At 41.3% G+C, this 26,092-nt stretch overlaps 1 protein-coding gene across 6 annotated transcripts in view; it reads left to right on the forward strand.

The window, feature by feature from the left end:
- Positions 1-4,238: 4,238 nt before the first annotated feature.
- Positions 4,239-26,092, forward strand: part of ZMYM4 (zinc finger MYM-type containing 4) — a 165,590-nt gene continuing 143,736 nt past the window's right edge. For 3 of the 6 annotated variants that reach the window (XM_047793299.1, XM_047793298.1, XM_047793300.1), the window contains exon 1: positions 4,242-4,635. Coding sequence is in view for 3 of the 6 variants with exons in the window: in XM_047793298.1 (XP_047649254.1) it covers positions 4,597-4,635 (39 nt within the window). In the remaining 3 variants the exon portion in view is untranslated. Of the gene's footprint in view, positions 4,636-4,671; positions 4,821-26,092 lie in introns of those variants that run through there. The other 3 variants (XM_047793301.1, XM_047793306.1, XM_047793303.1) reach the window with 3 other exon arrangements.

Consider the following 26,092-nt stretch of genomic DNA (forward strand, 5'->3'; position numbering starts at 1 on the left):
AGGAGTTCCCATCGTGGCTCAGCGGAAACGAATCCGAATAGGAACCATGAGGTTGTGGGTTTGATTCCTGGCCTCGCTCAATGGGTTAAGGATCAGATATCGCCATGAGCTATGCTGTAGGTCACAGATGCTGCTTGGATATGGCATTGCTGAAGCTGTGGTGTAGGCTGGCAGCCGCAGCTCTGATTCAGCCCCTAGCCTGAGAACTTCCATGTGCCGCAGGTGTGGCCCTAATAAGACGCCCCCCCCCAAAAAAAAAGTTCCCTAGTGGCCTAGCAGTTAAAGGAGGATCTAGCCTTGTCATTGCTACAGTTTAGCTGGCTGCTGTGGCACGAGTTCAATCCCTGGCCTGGGAACTTCCATGGGCTGGATGTTGTGAGTGCCACAAAAAAAAAAAAAAGAAAAAAAAAGTTCTTTAGAAACTGAATAACTAGAGTAGCCCTACTCCACTCACTTTTTATGCCAGCAACCTGCTTTGCTTTCTTCTTACCATTCTTAGAGTTTATCTAATATATCTAAGCGTCCAATTTTGTTTAAGACATATTTGAATCTAATGGATAGAATTCCTTTAGGCAATAACCTCCCTCTGGAAGGAATACCAAGTCTTTCCCACAGCCTCTCTCTACTTCTGCGCATGTCCCAAAGATAACGTTAGTGTGTAGGAAGCATAATCTTGTTGAGGAAGCCTGAGACCTTAGATCCATTTAGTGTTCCTGTACTGCTCTCTGACTTCTCTGGATGCTCAGCAACCTGTCCGTCAGAGAGTGGGATATCTTGTAGGCTTGCCCTCCCTAGGCTTGCTAAGAGCCTTGAGGCAAACCACAGTTCTTCCTGAGGTCTGGCTGTTACTACTTTTTGGTTCCAGCTCAGTAAGATCTTTGGAGCTATCCCCCACCCCCCTACCCCCAATACTTGGCCAGCCAGTTCTCTTGGCTGCCTTCCTTATTCCTTCACAGGGTATGTGGGAACTTCTGGATATATCTGATATCACACGGGAGGAAAGGGTTGCTCACTTGCAGAGCTCCTTCAAGATCCTAGATCTAATTTTGTGTTCTGTTTCTTTAAAAACTTCTTCCCCACCCCTATCTCAAGACCCACGAAACGTGGATTTACCTCTGGAAAAAAAGATACTCTGAGGAGGCTAAATGCAGGTCTTCACTCTCTTCCCAACTATACCAGGCCATCACCTTTTACTCATAGGTGGCTGTTTGCTTGTTGCTGTGGGCAGAGTTGGCAAAGCATCTCTATTTGGAACTCCTAGCAGAAGCAAAGCAAGAATGCTTTCTATTTTGAAGACCTGGAGCAGGAAGACAGAGGCATATATCTTTCAATCATTGCCTCTCATATCTCTTCCTTCTTCCCTCTACCCTTTAATTAAGAGTCAGGCTATTCTTTTACTTTTCTATGTCACAGCTTCATGGCTGAACTGTTCGAGATGGAGTATCTCCCCTGGAGTGTGAGAGAATACGAGATTCTTACTATGTGCTGAACTTCATAGGTTAAACAGAATTAAGGAAATTTAGCAAATTATTTCTCTCTCCACTAAAGCTAATCTACTCTCCTGATAAGGGAAATAAGTCTCAGAGCTACACTTCAGACAACAGTCTATAATGACATAATTTAAAGAAAATGAAAATGAATCAGTTTGATATTCACCAAATATTACACCATTATAATCTGCTTTTTTTTTTTTTTTGACTGTACCCAAAGCATGCGCAAGTTCCAGGACCAGGAATCAAATCTGTGGCACAGCAGCCACCCAAGCAGCAGCAGTAATAACGCCAGATCCTTAACCTGCTGCAGCACAAGAGAACTCCTATTCTACTTTTTAAAGAGAAGTCATAAAACTGTATTTATATGTGAAATAACCCATTTTAAACGTTGGAATGTAATAAATTTTTTAAAATTAAAAAATTTTAAAATGTATAAAATAATATGTTCTTTAGGTGTTAGGAGCCAAAAGTATTCTAAGAGATTTAGAGATGTTAACTAATTCTCCCAACAGTTTATTTTACAGATGAGGAAACTGAGGCAAAGAGCAAGCAACTTGACCAAGCTGTACATGGTGCAAACCAAATACATGGCTGTGGGAAGGATTTGTCTGCAAGGCCACCAATTTGCAACCTCCAGTTTATGATATATTTGCATAGGCTAGAAAGAAAAAGGCTTTGAACTATGGTTTGGCTTCTCTGTGGAAGGATTTTGGACTGTCATGTAACCTCTACAAATCCTTGTATAAAATTCAGACAATGTGAGTAACCTTGCAGTGTTCACTAAATATTAGTTTTCTCTTTTCTCCTTCCCCTGCATAGATGATTGCTCTGAACATGCATGGTATGCTTGTATATTATCTGGAATGCACAAATCCTGACTATTGTTCAAGACCCAACACATTCCCAATACCTCGAGAAACAGTCTGATATAGGAGACAGCCCTAGGCTGTCTGTTCCAGTCCTGACATTGTTCCTAATCCTTTGTGTGATCTCAAGCAAGTCGCATTTTCTGGGCCTCAGTTGTTCCATATTTAAATGTGGAGCTGGATGAAGTTAATGGCTTCAAACTGTGTTCTAATAAACACAATACTTCTCTAACAGTGGGAGCAGACCTAAAAGTCAGAGAACAGTGAGGGCAAGGGGAAGCTGGGTGAAAAAGCTTATGGGTTCCTTATTTCCACTTCAAATTTAGCAACTCCATTTTAAGCTACCACATTTTTTTTTTTTAGATGGGAGTATTCCACTTGCCAATAAAACAAGTGGGAATGACTAGACCTTTCATGTACCAATATTCTCCGGAACTATCTTTTTTTGGCTTCTCTTTTTAATTCTTTCTTGTCCTTAACATAGAGCTAAAGACTGACATGTCTTTTAGATTCGGGCTGAAATAACACTTTTCTGAGTGTCTTTCTCTCCTCTTTCCTACCCAGAAATGTAATTAAAGATGAACAAGAGTAAGCAAAGACTAGCATGGAAACTTTTAGCAATCTCACAGATAGTTTTCAGCAAAACGTGATGGATTACGAAACTTAGATTCAAAACATCTACCAAGTAACATATAAAAGTTAAAGTTGACACACAAAAGTTACATCTCATTATCCTGTAATTTTAGGAGTTGCTCATTTGCATTTGAATGTTTCTTGTTATGGTGAATGACTTTCAGGAAGCAACTTCTTTGCATTTCTTTCTTATATGATTGCCTCTAAGCTATCTTTATGAACTCCTTTAGGGCAATTTTTTTCTACCTGAGGCTGGGGCAATGGAATGGATGAAGAGGATTGGATCAAGCCCTAATTTTCTTCAGCCATCCTCAGCTTTGGCTTCAGGATAGACCCAAATCTACTTCCCAATTTTCTTAGAGAACAAGATGCTCATCCTTTAAGTCAGATTCTCAAAGCTCTTTCAGTGGAGGTGAACGAGGACAAGCAATGTTTGCAAATCACGCATCTTCAGAGGATAATTACAACTTCTTGAAATATCATTAACCTTCATTTTTAATCTTCTAGATTAAAATGAATTAATTAATCTCTTGCTTCAAAGACAGCCTGATGCATTGAAAAGCCTAGAGGGCTGTGATTCAAGTCTTGATCCTAATTTGACACCAGCCTCTAGATGCTTTGGGGTAAATTACTTCCCTTGACCAGGCTGCGGTTTTACCATCGGGAGTATCAAAGTAGATGGTTCCTAAGATCCTTCTCGATTTAGATATTCAAAGGATGAATAACTATTGAAGAAATCATCTCCAGTTGTTGGTTCAGTCTTCAAAATCACCAAAGGATTTGCTTTTGAGGTTAGGCTATCAGAGTTGGCCCTTAATATTCTACGCTCTGTGCTTCAATTCAGATCAGGCGGCCTAAAGGCGAGAAACCTGGATCTTCTTGAGATAACTGGCTTGTACTCTCATTGCTTGGGATTCTTCAGATTCAGAGGTCCACTGTGAACTTGGGCTCACCATCATTTCCCCTTTACAATGGTATTTCTGCAGTCAGGTGTAAGATGGTGATCTAGACCTCTCACTGACATTTCACCCAATACTCCAGATAGCCCTTTCACTAATTTCTTTCATTCCTCCTTCATCACTGCGTCATGGTCCCTTTAAGGAAGCGGCCATAGTTGAGTGGTGGGAGCAGCTGCTGGCAGCAAAGAGACTTGCAGGACTTGGCCTACCCTAGGCCACTCAACGCGCACGCTCAGGACCGGGGGCTTGGTGGGAAAGGAAGGAGGGGCTTAGGGTGCGCCTGCGCATCGAGGGCGCGCGCAAGGGGCTGGTTTGGTGATCCCTTTAAGAAACCGCAGGCGGAGGAATTTCTCTGAGAGAAAATAATCCTACTCACGGGGCCCCTTGGAGGCCATTAACCCCCCGAGTCCCGGGCCCCCCCTTTCCCCGGTAGGCCCTACCGCCTACGCGCGCACCCGTGGGATCTCCAGATCTCCGACCCGGCGCGCGGCATCCGCCCCCTCCCCACTCTCAGATCCAGGCCCGGCCAGGTCCTGGGAAGCTGCCGCGAGGCGGCCGTGCCTGCAGTGTGGGCGGGGGCCGGGGGCCCGAGAGGTTCCGCCGCTATCGCGCTGGGAGCCGCAGCGGTTCCGAGCGGGGCCCAACATGGCGGAGAGAGAGGTGGAGTCCGGCCCCCGAAAGAGGGTAGGTGAGGTGAGGCAGAACTCGGGCGGCGGGGGGCGGGGCGGGGGCCGCGTCCCCGGGCCGGGGCCAGGAATGGGCCAAGCGTAGGCTCGTGGAGGAGTCGCCGAGGCCCGCTTGCGGAAAGGTTGCGGTCAGGACTGGGGCAACCTTGGGTCTGGAGCGCGCTGAGAGTGGTCTTTCGGCAGGTGGGACAAAGATTTGCTGCTGGTTGGGAGGGGGAGGGGCGGGGGCTGTTGTTTGTGTATTTTTAATTTTCCAGCACTGGGGGTGGGTTATCTGGGCCAGGGGAGAAAAGGTGTCAGATACTTAAGTGCATCTTTAGTAAACCAGAGTCTGGAAGTTTAACAGGAGAGAGGTCAGGTGGGGGTGGTGGTGGCGGGAATAAGTCGTGGAGGGGTCTTTTGAGGGATAACTAAGAGGGTTCTTCAGTAATAATATTGCGAATTCATCTTCTTGCCTCCTTTCCCCTCCCCCCCATAACCGTTATCAGGACCAAGGTAGACAGAGGTGGTGTGCTTACCTGAAAAGAAGTGGGGTCGTTGGCATGTCCTGATTGAGGGAAAGATTTTGGCAACTATAAATGTCATGTTCTAGTCTAGCCTCTTTACCAACAATTTAAACGTAGACGGGTATGACAAGTTTTGTCACAACAAGGGTGTACCCAGCCTACCTGCAGAGGTGAAGCCAGTTCTACATAGGAGCTGTTGAGTGCATTTTAAAGTTTGTCTTGAAACTTTTCTCATCTAATTCTGAATGATTTTTTTCAGATGGAGGATAATACTCTGATATTGATTGAGCAGTATTTTTCAGATTTTTCTTTTATCTTCCTGCTCCCCCTTAGTGTTAAGCAATCAGTGCCCTGTCAAGAATCTTCATTTTTGGAGATATCAAAATGACCAAGTTAGTGTTAAGCCAACTGCTTAAAAAATTTACTGCTGAATCTTTACTGAGGATGCCCTTTTTATTTATCATAAAATTCGTATTGGTATTACAGCTAACATTTTGAGGGCTTATTATGCGCCTGGCACTGTGCTTTACAGGAAGAATTAAACTTCACATCCACGATGTAAAACCCATTTTACAGATGAGGAAATGTAGACATAGAGGGGTGAAGTACTTAAGGTCAGATTGTTTGTTAAGCAGGTGAGCTAGGATTTGAATCCACATTTGTCCCCACTACAGCGCTTGTGTTGGCCGCCACAAAGGATGTTTTAAAATGTTTCTCTCAGGAGTTCCCGTCGTGGCTCAGTGGTTAACGAATCTGACTAGGAACCGTGAGGTTGCAGGTTTGATCCCTGGCCTCGCTCAGTGGGTTAAGGATCCAGCGTTGCTGTGAGCAGATGCGGCTCGGGTCCCACATTGCTGTGACTCTGGCATAGGCAGGCAGCTACAGCTCTGATTAGACCCCTAGCCTGGGAACCTCCATATGCTGCGGGAGCGGCCCTAGAAAAGATAAAAAAAAAAAAAAAGTTTCCCTCCTTAAAAAGCTTAACTGATAAATAACCAAGGAAGTGTTAAGTAGTATTTTTTCCACAATTTATTAGGAAAATGTTTTCAAATAGCAAAACTGAAAAAATTTATGGCGTGTCCATAACATCCACCACCTACATTCTACCATTAACATTTTACAATACTTGTATCACATATTTATCCACATCTATTACTTCATCCATTCATCAGTTCTTATTTTAATGCATTTAATTGTAGGATTGAGCAATTAAAATTTAATGTGGATGGCCTTAGAGGTAACATATTAGGTCTTCCTCGTGCTCATAAGACAATTTAAGCAGTGTGATAGTATGTCCAAATAGTTCACTTAGTATAAATATTGGTTATGGATTGCTTATTTATTTATTTATTTTTCCTGCTTTTTTTTTTTTTTTTAGGGCCACACCTGTGGCTTATGGAAGTTCCCAGGTTAGGGGTTGGAGCTGTAGCTGCTGGCCTACTCCACAGCTGCAGCAATGCCAGATCCAGCTGCGTCTGTGACCTACACCACAGCCCACGGCAACCTGGATCCTTAACCCACTGAGCAAGGCCAGGGATCAAATCTGCATCCTCATGGATACTAGTTGTGTTCGTTAATGCTGAGCCGCAATAGGAACTCCCGGAGTGCCTGTGTTTTGAAATTTTAAATTGTTCCTCAAGCTGTGAGCCAGTCTTAAACTGGATCCTCGTTATGCTTGAGTAAAGGCATATGGCATGTGGTCCACCAATTAAATTATATAGAATGAATTATTTTAGGTGTGTAATATTTGTTCAAGGAGGTCTCTGACTCCAATTGCTGTTGTCATTCACTGTATAAGAGAGAATGTTCTAGAAAACACTTATGCACTTTGGTAACAAATTCAGCTAGATTTTTAAATACTTCCTTCTCTTCTAATACACTTAAAAGGTGCCACACTTGGATTCCCATCGTGGCGCAGTGGTTAATGAATCCGACTGGGAACCATGATGTTGCGGTTCGGTCCCTGGCCTTGTTCAGTGGGTTAGGGATCCGGCGTTGCCGTGAGCTGTGGTGTAGGTCGCAGACGCAGCTCGGATCCTGCATTGCTGTGGCTGTGGTGTAGGCCGGCAGCTACAGCTCCGATTCGACCCCTAGCCTGGGAACCTCCATATGCCGCGGGAGCGGCCGTAGGAAAGGCAAAAAGACAAACAAAAAAAGGTGCCACGCTAGTAGCACCTTAAACTTCATTGTTTTTTAACAACACATGCTATACACAGAACTTGTACAGGTTTTCCCCATCATTTTACCAGTTTTATTGTGGAGGAAGGTTACAGTCAGTGACTTTTAGGCTCCATAATCCATTTTGTTTTTGATATTCGGTTAGAATGTTCAGAGTTGTCTTAAATGGTACATGTGCTTTTTTCCCTCATTTTGTTTGTGTGTGTGCTTGTGTGCGTGCGTTGACGTGGATTCCCTTTGTGTGGATTCTATGTATATGCTCCAAGTAGATTAATGGAGACTGTATTCAAACGTACAATATCTTTTAAAATAATAATGTTTGTCTTGAGGTGGTTAAATAGGCCTAGATGATAAGTTTAGATTACTTATTCTAAAATTGCATGGGTGACATGGTATTGTGTTTATGATGCTTACTGCCTTTGACCTTTATAATCATAAATCACAAAAATTGTTGAGTACCTGTACTAGTTGATGAACTATATGTTAGGCATTCTGCTATGGTATATGGTGTTTATGATCATTTAGAATTATATGTTTTGACTCTCCTGTTAAATTGTGAATTCCGTAATGGTAGGGCCATTATATAGCTTTTTTTTCATCTCCCACACCTGTGATCTCCACATAATAGGAACTCAGAAGACTTATTTATTTATTTATTTTTGGTAAGAGAGGTTGTCCTCTTACGTTAGAGATTCTGTGGCTTGTGTACCTGGTTTGTGATTTGGAGATCTTCTGTTAATCTTTCATATTACCCTTTATATATACCAAGTTCTCTTCTGATTCAGATTTAAGGATCTTCTGATTATTCTGGATTATGGTTAGATGGGAGAGTGTGTTTTAAAACCATTGCGTTAACAACCTTAAATTCTTTGTAGGTCTGCCTGGTGTCTTATTTTTATGTTTGTGGGCACTTAGGACAATAGGTGTTAATGACTGATTTTATTGTATTCAGAATGTATCTAAATGCTAGCCCCTCAATCGTAAACATGGGGAAGGTGAATATTTGGGTGGGTCAGCACTATATCTATGTCCGTTTGTCATCTCTGCTGTAGAAAGAACCAAGTTCATATGAAGGCCAGGATTATATCCACAGAGCTCACATTCTCTTACTTTAAAGTCAGGATATTTTTTGAGATGCTATTTATGTGCTTTTTTAAGACTGTAAAATTTTTATTTTCTGAAATAAGTTTTAAAATTCATTAGGTAGGCTTGTAAATAGTGGGATTATTTTATGCATGGCTATTAACAATAAACTGTTACAAAGCATGAGATCTCACTAAATCTGGTGCCCATGTTTTTTTTTTTTTGTGAAATCTCTTTATCTTTTCAAAGTTTACATTCAAGATAATAACTTTTATAAGTGTATGTGTTATTATGTGATCTAATAAGTTGTATCCATTTTTATACTTAACTTTTCTGTGTATTTAGATATGTATGTTTGGTATGCTTAGAAGAAAGAGAAATCATATGTATAAGTAATATGCTTCAGTATTTGTAAAAACAAACTGATCTTTCTCTTCTTTTCGTATATATGTCTATACTTGTTTATGTATGAGCTTGGAGAAAGTTGTGGAGGGCATGTCAGGCCGTTATCCTTGATTACATTTAGCAGGTGGAGTTGAGAAGGAAAGGGAGACTAGGGGAAAACTTTGCAAAATGGAAAATACTCAAGGTATAATGTTAAGTGAAAATGTAATCTATATTGTTACTGTAAATATGTAAAAACTGAACATGCATGTAGACAAGGAATAGAAAATAACATGAACACATGAAAACATTGTGATAGGATTATGGAGAAGTTTTTGTTTTGGATTTGTTATTTTAATATTTTATAATAAAATAATTGCAAAAGGCTGATCCCTCTTAATTCCTTAATGAACTTTTTATCTTTTGTCTTGTTGCTAAAGGTGTTGCTTAAAAACACAGTAGTATCTATCACTAAAAAATATTTGTGGTGCACACGTACACACTGTAAGTCTTCTCCTTTAACAGTGCTTTGGCTCTTTATATAGAGAGCATTTTGAAGAGACCATTCTAGTGTTGACAATGGTCCTGAATTGTGTTCACAGTGCCCATCTTGTAACTAGCAGAGGCTTCTGTAAGTAATGACAGTACTTGATATCTATAAACATTTAAGTTCCAGACATTAGTCTAAATATTTTATATGTGAAATATATATGCTTATTCTTTATTTAAAAATTTTTTAGGGCCACACCTGCAGCATATGGAATTTCCTGGGCCAGCATATGGAATTTCCTGGGCCAGATTGAATCTGCAGCTGCAGCTGTGACCTACACAGGATCTTTTAGCCCATTGCACCAGGCCAGGGATTGCCTCTACAGTGACCCAAAGTGAAGCAGTTGGATTCTTAACCCACTGTGCAATAGCAGGAACTCCTATGTTTTATATTTTTTTAAATCCTTATTAATTCAGTAACTAGTAGTCACTATTACTGTCACTATTTACTATTTTATAAAGAGGAATTGCAACACAGAGCTCAAGATCATGATGTAATAGGCTAAACCATGGTCAAGTGCCACTTGAAGAATTGTATGTGATAAATAGTATAGATTAGAATTCATTATAACAACATGCAGTAATGAAGAAATGTATACATTAATTATTAATATATGATATATGGTAATATATGAAAATAATAGTATGGGTCTGGAATTCATTATTTGTGACTTTTTGTTGTTAAAATAACATTAAGGAGTTCCCCAGGGTTCAGTGGGTTAAGGATCCTGAGTTGCCAGTGCTGTGGCTCTAGTTACAGCTGTGGCGTGGGTTCCATCCCGCGCCCAGGAACTTTCAAGTGCCACAGCCAAAGCAAAAAGAAAAAAGCCAAAACATTGAATTTTTATGAATTTTAAAAAATTTATTTATGTTTTTACAGCCGCACCTGCAGCATATGGAAGTTCCCTGGCTAGGGGCTGAATTGGACCTAGGCCACAGCCGTGGCAACACCAGATCCAAGCTGTATCTGCGACCTACCTCACACTTAGCGGCAAAGCTGGATTCTTAACCCACCTGAATGAGGCCAGGGATCAAACCTGCATCCTCATGGAGGCTGTATTGGGCCGCTGAGCCACAAGGGAAGCTCCAGCATTGAATTACATTTAAATCAAATGGATGTAAATTACTAAATTACTTCTCAGGAGACATTAAGGTAGCTTTTTTTTGGCTGCACCCAAGGTGTGTTGAATATCCTGGGCGAGGGACTGAATTAGAGCCACAGCTGTGACCTATGCCACAGCTGTAGCAACGCCGGATCCTTAACCCACTGTATTGCAGTGGGAACTCCTCAAGTCAACTTTTTACCTAGAATTATATCTTAAGATAACCTTTAAATATGTCTTTGCAACTCAAGTGTTTGTTTATTTTTTGTCTTTTTATGGCCTTACCTGAGGCATGTGGAGGTTCGTAGGCAGGGGTCCAGTCAGAGCTGTAGCCACAGACCTACACCATAGCCACAACAACGCCAGATCTGAGCTGCATCTGTGGCCTATACCACAGCTCATGGCAGTGCTGGATCCTTAATCCACTGAGCAAGTCCAGGGATTGAAGCTGCGTCCTCTTGGTTGCAAGTCAGACTCGTTTCTGCTGGGCCACAACAGGAACTCCCAAGTTTATTTTTAAGGTGTTATTAATTTTAAAGATAAAACTTAGGCCTACTTAGAAAATCATGATTTTATCATATACTAAAAATATAAGTAGATAAATGTAAACTTGCAGTTTTTCTGGATATTTAGAAATTTTTGAGTTCTGTGTTAGGAAACCAACCACATTTTAAAGAAGACTGACATTTCCTTTAAATATTCTGATTATTTTTCCAGGAGTTAACTCTAATTATTTTACCCAAAGAAAAAGAAAGGTGTTAAAACATAGTATTAGGTTGAACCATACAGAATTGCTATTATTTGACCATTGACCTACAAAAATTTGTTTTCATATGCCTCAGCATAACAGTAAGAACATGGGCTTTTCAGAGTCAGGTTATGTAGAGTTTCTGGTATTTATCAATAGTATATCCACACCCACTTTCTTATGCTTAGGGAGTACTTATAATGTTATTTTACTTTCATTCTTACCATCTTTCTGGTTTCATAGAAGCTTGAGCTAGCTGCCTTCCTGCCTTTGACCAAAGATGGTACCTGAGCAAATCTTTTTTGTCCAACATATAGACTACCTGCTAGTCTTTGAGGTCAGGGATTATATGTGTTCATCTTTTTTTACATTTCCCAATATGTCTTATAACATACATACTCACATGTGTGTATATATTGTGTATGTAACATATACTTACATGCATACTACACACTTATAGGTAAAATATTTTTATTATGTCTGATAATTCCATATCAATTTAGAGTATGAAGTATATGGATTGGTACAATGAAACCCCATACTTTTAAAACCCAGGTTTGACAGTTAAACAGTTACCAACATTTTGCCATTCCTGTGTCACCTGACTTCTTTCTTTTTTTGTGGTTGAATTAATTTCAAAGAAATCTCAAGTATCACATCGTTTAATCTGTAAATACTTTGGTATGTATTTCTAACAGGTAAGAATTAAAAACAAAACAAAGCAAACAACCACAATACTATTACACCTAACAAAATTAAGTGTTCCTTAATCCAGTTCAGATTTCTCTGATTTTTTTTTTTTTTTTCTTTTTGGCTGCCCCAGAGACCTAGCTAATCCCATTGGGCTACATCGGAAACTTCACATTTCTCTGATTCTTTAAATGTCTTTCTACAGTTGTTTTGTTGAAGTCACCATCCAAAAAAGGTTTACCATTTCATTTGATTTATGTATGTCTCTTAAGTTTCTGTTAACTTTATTCCTCCTTCCCCCTCCCCCAGTCCTTCCCAGCCGCTGTACTTTTTCTTGTGCTATTTATTTGTTGGAAAAACTCTCTCATTTGTCCAAGAGAATTTTCCACATTCTGGTTTTGGCTGATTGAATTCTGTGGTATTTAACATGTTCAGTTACCCTTTACATTTCTCACAAAATAGATATAGTGCGGTCATTATTTTGGCGGAAACTTTTGAATTACCTGGAGAGTTTTTAAATACCCTGATTCTCAGATCAGTTAAGTGGGTTGTAAGTATCAGTATTTTTTTTTTGCCTTTTATTTTTAGGGCCGCATCCTCAGCGTATGGAGGTTCCCAGCCTAGGGGTCTAACCTGAGCCTGTGCCACAGCCACAACCATGCCAGGTCTGAGCTGCTTCTGTGACCTACACCACAGCTCACAGCAATGCCGGATCCTTAACCCACTGAGCGAGGCCAGGGATCAAACCTGTCCTCATGGATACTAGTCGGGTTCGCTAACTGCTGAGCCATGATGGGAACTCCAGGTATTAGTATTTTAAAAATTTCCCAGGTGACTTTAGTCTGCAGCCAAGGTTGAGAACTTGAATTGGTAAAGCTTTATGAGATTTAGGTTCAGTTTATTTGGGAAGAAAAATTCATAAATAGAGTGATTGTATAATTTATTTCCAATCAGACAATTTTAAGAATGAAAAGGTTGCTATTTAAGAATTACATTGGGGCAATAGCCATGAACTGGGACTGTCCTGGACTAATTAGGATGTATAGTCACTCTATTAAATGATGCTGTGAATTCTTATTGCATTATTTCAGGATATGTACTTTTTTTTTTTTTTTTTTTTGGTATTTTAGGGATGCACCTGTGTCATGTGGAAGTTCCCAGGCTAGGTGTCGACTCTGAGCTGCAGCTGCCAGCCTATTCCACAGCCACAGCAACTTGGGATCCAAGCCTCATCTATGACCTACACCACAGCTCACGGCAACGCCGGATCGTTAACCCACTGAGCAAGGGCAGGGACCGAACCCACAACCTCATGGTTCCTAGTCGGATTCGTTAACCACTGCGCCACGACGGGAACTCCTTTTTCTGGTATTTTAGGGATGCACCTGTGTCATGTGGAAGTTCCCAGGCTAGGGGTCGACTCTGAGCTGCAGCTGCCAGCCTACTCCACAGCCACAGCAACTTGGGATCCAAGCCTCATCTATGACCTACACCACCGCTCACTGCTACACTGGATCCTTAACCCACTGAGCAAGGCCAAGGATTGAACCCACGTCTTCATGGATACTAATCAGGTTTGTTACTGCTAAGCCACGATGGGACTCTGAGATACTAAAATTGATCAGTTTATGGTCTGTTAGCAGGATCCAAACATAGCTTCTTCTTTTCACCTAATGCATTTATCAGCCATTGATGATTGTTGCCTTGATCCATTATTTTTTTGGAAAAATGATTTTCTGTCATTTCTCCTATATTCACTGGAATTCTTTCAAATCATCAATTGTTTGAGGAGTTCCCATCGTGGCTCAGTGGTTAACGAATCCAACTAAGAATCATGAGGTTACGGGTTCAATCCCTGGTCTTGCTCAGTGGGTTAAAGGATCTGGCATTGCCATGAGCTGTGGTGTAGGTTAAAGACGAGGCTCGGATCCTGCGTTGCTATGGCTCTGACGTAGGCCGGTTGCTACAGTTCCAATTAGACCCCTAGCCTGGGAACCTCCATATGCTGTTGGTTCAGCCCTAAAAAGACACACACACACACACACACACACACACACACACAAAATCAATTATTTGATTACTTCGTAATATCATTTGTACAGGAAAAACTGACTAAATTCTTATTTTTTTTCTTTTTTACTTAGCAATTTTCAAAAGAATGAATTGATCCCTTAGCAAATCCCAGTGGTGAGGTTTGGGAGAGGATATCATTGTAAACTCATGGATTTTAATATAGTTGATATATTTAAACTACTGTGGTTAGTATTCTTTTGGATGTTTAAATTTGTCATATTTTTGATCAGTGGCTTTCTGTGTTAGTTTCCTAAGGCTGCTCTAATAAGTTACTACCAACTTAGTTTAAAACAGCAGAAATTTGTTCTCTCACAGTTCTAGAGGCTAGATGTTTGAAATCAAGGTGTTAGCAAGGCCATGTTCTCTCAAAGCACTAGGGAAGAATCCTTTCTTGTCTCTTCCAGCGTCTGATGAATTGATTTGTTACTTGATTTGTGACAGAATAACTCAAATTTTTGCCTCCATCTTCATGTGGCTGCCTTCTGTGTTTTTTCAGTCTCTTCTAAGGATATTCTTCATTGGATTTAAGGTCTGTCCAAATTCAGGAGGATCTCATCTCAAGATTCTTACCTGAAATACATCTGCAAACATTCTGCACACATTCTAAGGTTCTGGGTGGACATATCTTTTAGGAGCCACAATTCAGTCCACTACAGTCAGCCCTCTTGTCCCCAAAACTTCATATCCATCCTGTATGCAAAATACATTCACCTCATCTCAACATTCCCCAAAGTCTCAACTCAATTACAATATGAATATTTAAGTGCAAAACCTTATCTAGGTATCAACTCAAAAACTCCCAAATCTCAGTACATCAACCATCTAAATTAGATATAAGTATGACTCTAGATACAATCATCTGGAGTAAAGTTTCTCTTTACATATGTATCTGTGAAACCAGAAAACAAGTTTTCTGCTTCCAAAATACAATTGTGGAACAGGCTTTGGGTAGACATTGCCATTCCAAAAAGAAGAAAATGAAAGAAATAAAGGGATCACTATTCCTAGTAAAGTTCAAAACCCACCAGGACAAAAATTCATTAGGTTTCAAGGCCTGAGAATAACTTTCAGACTTGACCTTCTGCCCCCTGGGTCCATGGAGGCACTGTGGACCCCTGCTTGGGCCTACTTCTCTAATATTTGCCTTTGTGTTTGTGGCTCTGTCTTTAGATTTATTTTTCTTTTTCTTAAAGAGAGTACCTGTTTGTAGCTAATAATTTTTTTTTGTCTTTTTTTTTTTGCTATTTCTTTGGGCCGCTCCCGTGGCATATGGAGGTTCCCAGGCTAGGGGTTGAATCAGAGCTGTAGCCGCCAGCCTACGCCAGAGCCACAGCAACGCAGGGTCCGAGCCGCGTCTGCAACCTACACCACAGCTCACGGCAACTCCGGATCATTAACCCACTGAACAAGGGCAGGGACCGAACCCGCAACCTCATGGTTCCTAGTCGGATTCGTTAACCGCTGCGCCACGACGGGAACTCCTGTAGCTAATAATTTAATTTAATTTATTTTATTTTGTCTTTTCAGGGCCACACTTACAGCATATGGAGGTTCCCGGGCTAGGGGTTGAATCGGAGCTGTAGCTGCTGGCCTGTCCCACAGCCATAGCCAAGGTGGCATCTGAATCATGTCTGTGACCTGTACCACAGCTCATCCTTAAACCACTGAGCAAGGCCAAGGATTGAACCTGCTTCTTCATGGATGCTAGTCAGATTTGTTTCCGCTAAGCCACGACGGGAACTCCAACTTTATTTTATTTTTATTTTTGGCTGCGCCCATGGCACATGGAAATTCTGGGAGCCAGGGATCAAACCTGCACTAGAGGAGTTCCTGTCGTGGCACAGTGGTTAACGAATCCGACTAGGAACCATGAGGTTGCGGGTTCGGTCCCTGGCCTTGCTCAGTGGGTTAATGATCCGGCGTTGCCGTGAGCTGTGCTGTAGGTCGCAGATGCAGCTAGGATCCCGCGTTGCTGTGGCTCTGGCGTAGGCTGGTGGCTACAGCTCCGATTCGACCCCTAGCCTGGGAACCTCCATATGCCTCGGGAGCGGCCCAAGAAGTGGCAAAAAAGACAAAAAACCTGCACTAGAGCAGCAATAACACGCAATGGTGGATCCTTAACCTGCTGTGGGACAAGAGAACTCCAAATGAGTAGCTTTAGTAGCTCTTTCCTGCCCATAGGATTCTAGAAGTCTGAAAATTTCTTTCACTTTTTCTAGTCTCTGTTCCTTTAAAAACAGGCTGGCAGGGTTTTTTTCTGGTTAAATAATGCTTAGAAACTTTGTAAGTCTCCTCTATATATTAAAGGTATTCATGTAGTTAGACAAGAGAGTTCTTCACAGATCTCTCCTGGATAACCCCATCCCTATTCCTGACTTAAGTTGGGGTGAATAATTGGGTCCATGAGTCACACTCCTAATATCTTCACCAAATGGTTGCCCAGCCACACACCCTTGGCCCTCTTTCTAGAGCACACTTCTTACAGTGAATTTCCCAATTTTAGCATCCTTTGCAATCTGGATAGGCTGAGAACTTCCCAAATCATTAAGAGCTGTTTCATTTTTGCCTAACAGTTTCATCTTCACTTTAGCTTTTTCCTCTCTTATTACAGTAAGCACCGGACTGGGGGTGGGGGCAGGTTCACAACATTTTGCTTAGAAATCTCCTTAGCTGAATATCCAAGTTTATTGCTTCCAAGTTTTTTTCTGCCATCTATCCAACAATAGAGCACAGTTCAGCTGAGTTTTCTGCTCCTTTGTAACAAGGATCATCATCTGGTTCCCAGTAATGTATTCTTCATTTCCCTCTGAGGTCTTACCAGAAGCACCTTAAATGTGTTTTTCCAAAATTCTGTTCATGGTACGTGTATTCCCTGAGGTAACAGACGCTGTCTTTTTTTTGCTCCCCACTTCTTTATCATTAGAATTGGTGTAACAGCCATTTCTTCAAGGCAGTCTAGACTTTTTCTATGATGCTTCTCAAAATCCACCCATTCTCTACCCATTTCCCAATTCCAAAGCTACTCCTACGCTTTTAGGTATTTATTTCAGCAGCATGCCACTTCAGTGTACTAAAATCTGTGGTACTTTCCTAGGTTTGCCATGACAGGTCACCAGAAACTTGGTGGCTTAAAACCACAGAAATTTATTCCCATATAGTTCTAGAGGCTAGAAGTCCAAAATCAAGGTGTCAGCAGGGCCATGTTGCTCTGAAAATTCTAGGAAAGAATCTTTTTCTCTTCCAGCCTCAGGTCTTTGATTTTGGTAGCCGCATAATTCCATCTTTGCCTCCATCTTCACATGACCTCCTCTCTCTGTTTCTAATTTTCTGTCTAAGAAAAATCTTCATTGGATTTAGGGCCCAGCCTAATCCAGGGTGCTTTCATCTCAGGATCCTTATATTACATCTGCAAAAATGTTTATTTCAGAAAGATCACATTCTGAGATTCTGGGCAGATAGAAGTTTTGGAGGCCACAGTTAAGCTTTTTTTTTTTTTTTTTGGTCTATTTGCTATTTCTTGGGCCGCTTCCGCGGCATATGGAGGTTCCCAGGCTAGGGGTCGAATCGGAGCTGTAGCCACCAGCCTACGCCAGAGCCACAGCAACGCGGGATCCGAGCCGCATCTGCAACCTACACCACAGCTCACGGCAACGCCGGATCGTTAACCCACTGAGCAAGGGCAGGGACCGAACCCGCAACCTCATGGTTCCTAGTCGGATTCGTTAACCACTGCGCCACGACGGGAACTCCCACAGTTAAGCTTGTAACAGGATCTTTAAGGTTAGTACCTGAATCCTTTTCAAAAATTATTTATTTTATATTTCAATAACTACCTTAAAATTTTTTATGTCTTAAAATGTGCATAACATAAACTTTACAATTTTATCATTTTAAAGTGTGTAATTCAGTGGCATTAGGTACATTAACAGTGTTATGCATCTATTACGTGTTTCACTCCAAACAGAAACTCTCTATATTCATTAAGGCATATCTCCCCATTGCCCTTCCCTCCAGTCTTCTGGTGTGCTTTCTGCCTCAGTGAATTTGCCTATTCTAGATATTTCATGCCAGTGGCATCATAGATATTTGACCTTTGGTGTCTGGTTTATTTTACCTAGCAATGTTTTCAAGGTTCATCCTTGTTATAGCATGTATCAGAACTTTTTTTTTTGTCTTTTTAGGGCTGCACCCGAGGCATATGGAAGTCCCCTGGCTAGGGGTCAAATCAGAGTTATAGCCACTGGCCTACGCCACAGCCACAGCCACAGCCATGCCAGATCTGAGTTGCGTTTGTGAACCACACCACAGCTCTTGGCAACACCGGATCCTTAACCCACTGAGCAAGGGCCAGGGATCGAACTGGTGTCCTCATGGTTACTAGTCACATTTGTTTCTGCTGAGCCACACAGGAACTCTAGAACTTCATTTTTTAAAATTGCTGAATAATAGTCCATTGTATGTAAGTAACATATTGTTTATCTGTTCTTCTGTTGATTGACACTTGGTTTGTTTCTACTTTTTGGCTGTTGTCACATGAGCATCTGAGTTCCTGCTTTCAGTTCTTTTGTGTTGTACCTAGAAATAAATGGATTTGCTAGATCATGTAGAGATTCCGTGTTTTATCCTTTTGAGGAATCACCAACCTGTTTTTCACAGAGGCTGCACCCATTTTCATCCCCACTAGCAACGCACGAGGTTTCTAATTTCTCTCCAACATTTGTTCTTTTCTTCTTTTCTTTGAACCATAGCTATCCTAGTCACTGTAATGTGATATAATATTGTGGTTTTTTTCCTTCCAGTATTGCTCAGATATAACTGACATACAGGACTGTGTGTGTGTATATATATATATATATATATATATATATATATATATTTTATTTTTGGTCTTTTTGTCCTTTTAGGGCCACACCTGTGGCATATGGAGGTTCCCAGGCTAGGGGTTTAATCTGAGCTGTTGCTGCTGGGCTTTGCCAGAGCCACAGCAACACCAGATCTGAGCCGAGTTTGCGACCTACACCACAGCTCATGGCAACGCCAGATCCTTAACCCACTGAGCAAGGCCAGGGATCGAACCCACAACCTCATGGTTCCTAGTAGGATTCGTTTCTACTGCGCCACGATGGGAACTCCAGGACTGTATATTTTTAAGGTATACAGCATAATGATTTGACTTATACCATGATATTATTATAAGTTTAGTGAGCATCCATCATCTCATATAGATACCAACTTAAGAAAATGGAGAAGTTTTTTTCTTGTGATGAGAACTCTTGAGACTATTCACTTAGTGTTCATATATTACATATAGCAGTGTTAATTATATTTATCATGTACATTACATTCATTGTGGTTTTGACTTTTTTAAGTATAATTGATTTATAATGTTCAGGAGTACAACAAAGTGATTCAGTATTATATGTTTCAGATTCTTTTCTATTATAGGTTATTATAAAATATTGATTATAGTTCTTTGTGTTATGTAGTAGGTTTTTGTTGGTTATCTCTTTTATATAAGGTAGTATGTATGTTAATCCCAGATTCCTAATTTACTTATTGTGGTTTTGATTTGTATTTTTCCAGTGACTGATGATGATGAGTATTTTTTCTTGTTCTTATTGGCTATTTGTGTATCTTCCTTGGAGAAGTGTCTATTTAAATCCTTTCCCCATTTTATAATTGGGTATTTTGTCTTTTGGTAGTTGAATTGTAGGAGTTTTTCATATATTCTAGATAATGTGATTTGCAAGTATTTTCTCCCATTCTGTGGTATCTTTTTACTCTCTGGATTGTGTCCTTTGATACACAAAAGTTTTTAATTTTGATGAAGTCTAATATATCAGTTTTCATATTTAAGTTGTATTTCTATACACTAGCAATGAACAATCCAGAAAGAAAATGATTCCATTTATATTAACATCAAAAAGAATGAAATACTTAGGCACTTGTATCTTTTTGATCTAACTCCAGTAAGTCGTTGAAAGATTCTTCCCTTTTTAGTCAAAGAGATGTTCCTAGGCTCATCCTATCTATACATTACTATCTCACTTTGGAATTAACTCCGAAAAGCTCTGGTTGCTTTCAGTGGGAAATGGTTTATAATAGACTATAGTCTAAACTCAGACAAACCTTTTGAGGTTGGAATTTTTTTGAGATGATTTCTCATGTTATTCCCCAACAACATCTACTTTTCCTTCTGTTTTGCCACTGAAATTCTTTAAAGCTCACTGAAAATGACCTAATAATTCCCAAGTCTAAAGAACTTAGAACTTTCCTTATTTGATCTTTTTTAGACACTCGACCCTCTTGCCCATTCCCTCCTTGAAACTTCTCCTTATAAAATAACATTCTCATGGTTCTTCTCTTGAATTGCTTCTTTCAGTCATCTTATTCTCTTTTTGCTTGTCCAGTAGGTCTTGTTCCCTCAGCTTGTGTTTTTTTTTTTTTTTTTTCCCTTTGGTTAATCCCTTCTGTAGTAATTATAACCACTACCCATTAAATACATTTTGTGGTTTGGTTTCTTCTTTGCTTCTTTCTTATATCTAAAACTCAAAAATCAGTGTTTCCAGATGTGAATTTTGACTTGTATTTTCATGTCTTACAAGTATTGCTAACTCAGAATGCCTAAAATGGAATGCTATGTCCTTGATAAGTACTTGCTCTCTTAAATAGTGCCCTGTTCCTTCTTAACTTGTTTTTCTTCCTGTACTCTCTCACCCAAGTTAGAAGCTTCTGTGTCATTTTGCTTCTTCCCTTTCCCTTATTAATCCAGTTTTAATGGTAAGTCTTGTTGAGATTGTCTCTATGATTTTTTCTTTTTCTTATTTTATTTTATTTTTATTTTTTTTGTCTTTTTTTTTTTGCTATTTCTTTGGGCCGCTCCCGCGGCACATGGAAATTCCCAGGCTAGGGGTCGAATCGGAGCTGCAGCCACCGGCCTACGCCAGAGCCACAGCAACGCGGGATCCGAGCCGCGTCTGCAACCTACACCACAGCTCACGGCAACGTCGGAACCTCGACCGCTGAGAGAGGCCAGGGATTGAACCTGCAACCTCATGGTTCCTAGTTGGATTTGTTTCCACTGAGCCACGATGTGAAGTCCAAAAGGAGTGGGTTTATTTTTGAGCCAGTCCCACAAACTGGCCTCTGCGGCACCCTTTGGCTACTGCAGGTCGCCCCTCACCACTCCCACCCCCATGTACACACCTGCAGCACCCTGCTCCTGGCTTTGCCCTGGGCCTGGGTCTGCTTGGCTCCCCTGCTTTGGATTGTTAACCCACTGAGCAAGGGCAGGGATCGAACCCGCCAACCTCATGGTTCCTAGTCGGATTCGTTAACCACTGCGCCACGACGGGAACTCCTTTTTTCTTTTTTTACATTAGAGTTGATTTATAGTGTTGTGCCAATTTCTGCTGTACAGCATAGTGTTCCAGACACACACACACACACACACACACATTCTTTTTCTCACTTAATCTTCCATCATGTTCTGTCTCAAGAGATTGAATGTAGTTCCCTGTACTATACAGCAGAACCTTGTTGTTTTATCCATTCTAAAGGTACTGGTTTGCATCTACTAACCCCTAACTGCCAGTCCATCCCACTCCCTCGCCATTGGAAACCACAGGTCCGTTTTCCATGTCTTTGAGTCTCTTTCTGTTTTATAGATGGTTTCATTTGTGCCACATTGTAGATTCCTCATAAAAGTGATATCATATGGTATTTGTCTTTCTCTTTCTGTCTGACTTAACTTAGTACGAGACTCTCTGGTTGCATCCATGTTGCTGCAAATGGCATTATTTCATTCTTTTTTATGGCTAAATCATATTTTATTGTGTATATAAAGAAAACCATGTCTTCTTTATCCATTCCTCTCTTGATGGACATTTAGGTTGCTTCCATGTGTTGGCTGTTGTAAATAGTGTTACAGTGAACATTGGGGTTCATGTATCTTTTCAAACTATGCGTTTTCTCTGGATATATACTCAGGAGTGGGATTGCTGGATCATGTAGTAGTTCTCTATTTAGTTTTCTGAGGAACTTCCATACTCTTTTCCATAGCGGTTGTACCAATTTACATTCCCACCAAAAGTGAAAGAGGGTTCCCTTTTCTCCACACCGTCTCCAGCATTTGTTATTTGTATACTTACTAATGATGGCCATTCTGACCAGTGTGAAGTGATACCTCATTGTAGTTTTGATTTGCATTTCTTTGATAATTAGTGATGTGGGACTTTCCCGTTGTGGCTTAGAGGGTTAAAAATCCGACTAGCATCCATGAGGATGTGAGTTTGATCCCTGGCCTTGCTCAGTGGGTTAAAAGGATCCTGCATTGCTGAAGCTGTGGCGTAGGTCTGAGACTCAGCTTGGATCTGGCATTGCTGTGGCTATGGCATGGACCAGCAGCTGCAGCTCTGATTCGACCCCTAGCCCGGGAACTTCCATATGCCATGGGTGCAGGCCTAAAAGAACAAAATAAAATAGTCATCTTGAGCTTTTTTTTATATGCCTGCTGGCCGTCTGCTTATCTTCTTTGGAGAAACGTTTATTTAGGTCTTCTGACCATTTTTCCGTTGTTAGTTTTTTTTTTTTATTATTGAGTTGTATGAGTTATTTGTGTATTTTGGACATTAAGCCCTTGTCAGTTGCATCATTTTGCAATGTTTTCTCCCATTCTCTGTGTTGTCTTTCCTTTTTTTTTTTTGTCTTTTTACCTTTTTTGGGGCTGCCCCCGAGATATATGGAGGTTCCCAGGTTCTCCAGGTCTAATTGGAGCTGTAGCTGCCGGCTTACACCACAGCCACAGCAAAGTGGGATCCGAGCTGCGTCTGCGACCTATACCACAGCTCACGGCAATGCTGGATCCTTAACCCCCCTGAGTGAGGTCAGGGATCGGACCTGCACCCTCATGGTTCCTAGTCGGATTTGTTAACCACTGCGCCACAATGGGAACTCCTATTTTTGTTTTTTCAGGGAACTTCCACACTATACTTCATAATGACTGCACCAATTTACGTTCGCACCAACAGTGTAGGAGAGTTCCTTTTTCTCCATACCATCTTTACCATTTATTGTTTGTAGACTTTTTGATGACAGTGATTTTGACCCTCATAAGGTGATATCCCATTGGGTTTTTTAATTTTAATTTTAATTTTTAATGACCACTCCTGCAGCATATGGAAGTTCCCAGGCCAGGCATTGAATCTGAGCCACAGCTGTGACCTGTGCCAGAGAGCTGTGGCAGTGCTGGATCTTTTAACCCACACTGCACTGGGCCAGGGTTTGAACATGGACCTTGGCAGTGACCCAAGCTGCTGCAGTTGGATTCTTAACCCACTGTGCTGTAGTGGGAACTCCTCATTGTAGTTTTAATTTGCATTTTATAAATGATAGAAACTTGAGCATCTTCTCGTGTACCTCTTAGTCATCTGTATGTCTCTGAAGAAATGTCTATTTAGGTCTTCAGACTGTTTTTTTTTTTGGGGGGGGCACACCCACTGCATGTGAAAGTTCCTGGGCCAGGGATCTTGAACCTGTGCTGCAGTTGCAGCCTTCACTGTATCTTTGGCATTGCCAGATCCTTAACCCATTGTACGACAAGGGAACTTCCTTCTGACCTATTTTTTCCCCATACTGGTCACCCCTATGGTGTATGAATGTTCCCAGGCTAGTGGTTGAATTGGCGCTACAGCTGTTGGCCTATACCACAACCACAACAACACCAGATCAGAGCTGCATCTGTGACCTATGCCACAGCTTGCAGCAATGCTGGATCCTTTAACCCACTGAGCAAGGCCAGGGATTGAACCTTCATCCTGTGGATTGTAGTCAAATTCGTTTCCGCTGTGCCATGATGGGAACTCCTGAAGAATTTTTTATCATAAATGGATGCTGAATTTTTTTTTTGACTGTGCCTGCCTGCAGCATGCAGAAGTTCCTGGGCTAGGGATCAAATCTATGTTACAGCAGCAATCCGGGCCACAACAATGACATTGCTAGATCCTTAGCTCACTAGGCCACCATGGAATTCCTGGTTATTGAATTTTATTGAAAGCTTTTTCTGCATCTATTGAGATAATCATGTGGTTTTTATTCTTTCTTGTTGTTGTTGTTGTCTTTTCTAGGGTCGTACCCTTAGTATATGGAGGTTCCCAGGCTAGGCGGTCTAATCTGAGCTGTAGCTGTGGCCTACTCCACAGCCACAGCAACGCCATATTCGAGCCGCGTCTGTAACGCCGGATCCTTAACCCACTGAGCAAGGCCAGGGATTGAACCTGCAACCTCATGGTTCCTAGTCGAATTTGTTTACCGCTGAGCCATGATGGGAGCTCTGGTTTTTATTCTTAATATGGTATGTCACATTGATTTGCAGATATTGAAAAATCCATGCATCCTTGGGATAAATCCCATTTGATCATGATGTATGATCTTTTTTTTTTTTTTTAATGGCTGCGTGTTGGCATGTGGAAGTTCCCAGGCTAGGGGTCAAATTGGAGCTGCAGGTGCCAGCCTAGGCCAAAGCAATGCCACATCCAGCTGCATCTGCAATCTATACCACATTCACGTCAACGCCAGATCCTTTAACCCACTATACAAGGCCAGGGGTCAAACCCATGCCACAGCAGTGACCCAAGTCACAGGTGTAACAACACTGGATCCTTAACCTGCTGAGCTGCTCAGTAACTCCAACTTTTTAAAGTTATATGGTCTTAAATTTTAGATTTTGAAGGGTTTTTTGGAGTTTCTAGCCAGTGTAGGAATTTGTGTCCCAAGTATTTTGCAGGTTCATAGTTGAAGACCTTTTAAAAAGTTTAAGTGGAGTTCCTGTCATGGTGCAGTGGAAACGAATCTGACTAGGAACCATGAGGTTGTGGGTTCGATCCCAGGCCTTGCTTGGTGGGTTAAGGAACCGGCATTGCCGTGAGCTGTGGTATAGGTCACAGACACGGCTCGGATCCTAAGTTGCTGTGGCTCTGGTGTAAGCCAGTGGCTACAGCTCCAATTGGACCCCTAGCCTGGGAACCTCCATATGCCCCGGGTGTGGCCCTGAAAAGACAAAACAAAACAAAAAAACAGTGTATGTAAAATATATACAACAAAATACTAGAACTTTATTTTTTTTTTATCTTTTGTTGTTGTTGTTGTTGTTGTTGTTGTTGTTGCTATTTCTTGGGCTGCTCCCGTGGCATATGGAGGTTCCCAGGCTAGGGGTTGAATTGGAGCTGTAGCCACCGGCCTACGCCAGAGCCACAGCAACGCAGGATCCGAGCCGCGTCTGCAACCTACACCACAGCTCAGGGCAACGCCAGATCGTTAACCCACTGAGCGAGGGCAGGGACCGAACCCGCAACCTCATGGTTCCTAGTCGGATTCGTTAACCACTGCGCCACTATGGGAACTCCAAAATACTAGAACTTTAATATCAAAACTATTCATGGCAAAAATAATTGCCACAAATTTCTTTTTCTTTGTGAAAGATATAATTCACATTGAGGATGTAATTGCCATGAATTTTATGTATCAAAAAGCCTTGCATTGAAGTATATAAAACGTGTGTGTGTGTGTGTGTGTGTGTGTGTCGGCGTGTGTATGTAGTTGACCACCGTGTGCAGTGGTTCAGTGTGGGATCTCAGTTCCCAAACCAGAGATTGAATCTGGGAAGTGCTGAGTTACAATCAGTGAGTGAAAAATTTTTTTTAGTGGTTTAGAGGAACTGTAGTTTAATTGAACTTGGTACACTGGGGGCAAAATGTTTCTTTTTACCCTCTCATGGAATAATTACAGAAATTAATCACAATATATACTTCAGGAAAAGATTACAATTTTTAACCTTAAAATTTAGAGATAATATTCTTTGACCACAGTGCCATAAAGCTGAAATGAGCACAGTGTCAATTAAAACAACTCAACCAGGAGTTCTCTTGTGGCTTAGTGGGTTAAGGATATGGCCTTGTCACTGCAGCAGCTCAGGTCACTGTGGGCAGGTTTGATCCCTGCCCTGGGAAGGTCTGCATGTTTGGGTGCAGCCAAAAAAGAAAAAAATCCCAGGCATTCCTGTCATGGCGCAGCGGAAATGAATCCGACTAGGAACTATGAGGTTGCGGGTTCGACCCCTAGCTTTGCTCAGTGGGTTAAGGATCT

The sequence above is a fragment of the Phacochoerus africanus genome, chromosome 8 (assembly GCF_016906955.1).
Source record: "Phacochoerus africanus isolate WHEZ1 chromosome 8, ROS_Pafr_v1, whole genome shotgun sequence".
NCBI lineage: Eukaryota > Metazoa > Chordata > Mammalia > Artiodactyla > Suidae > Phacochoerus > Phacochoerus africanus.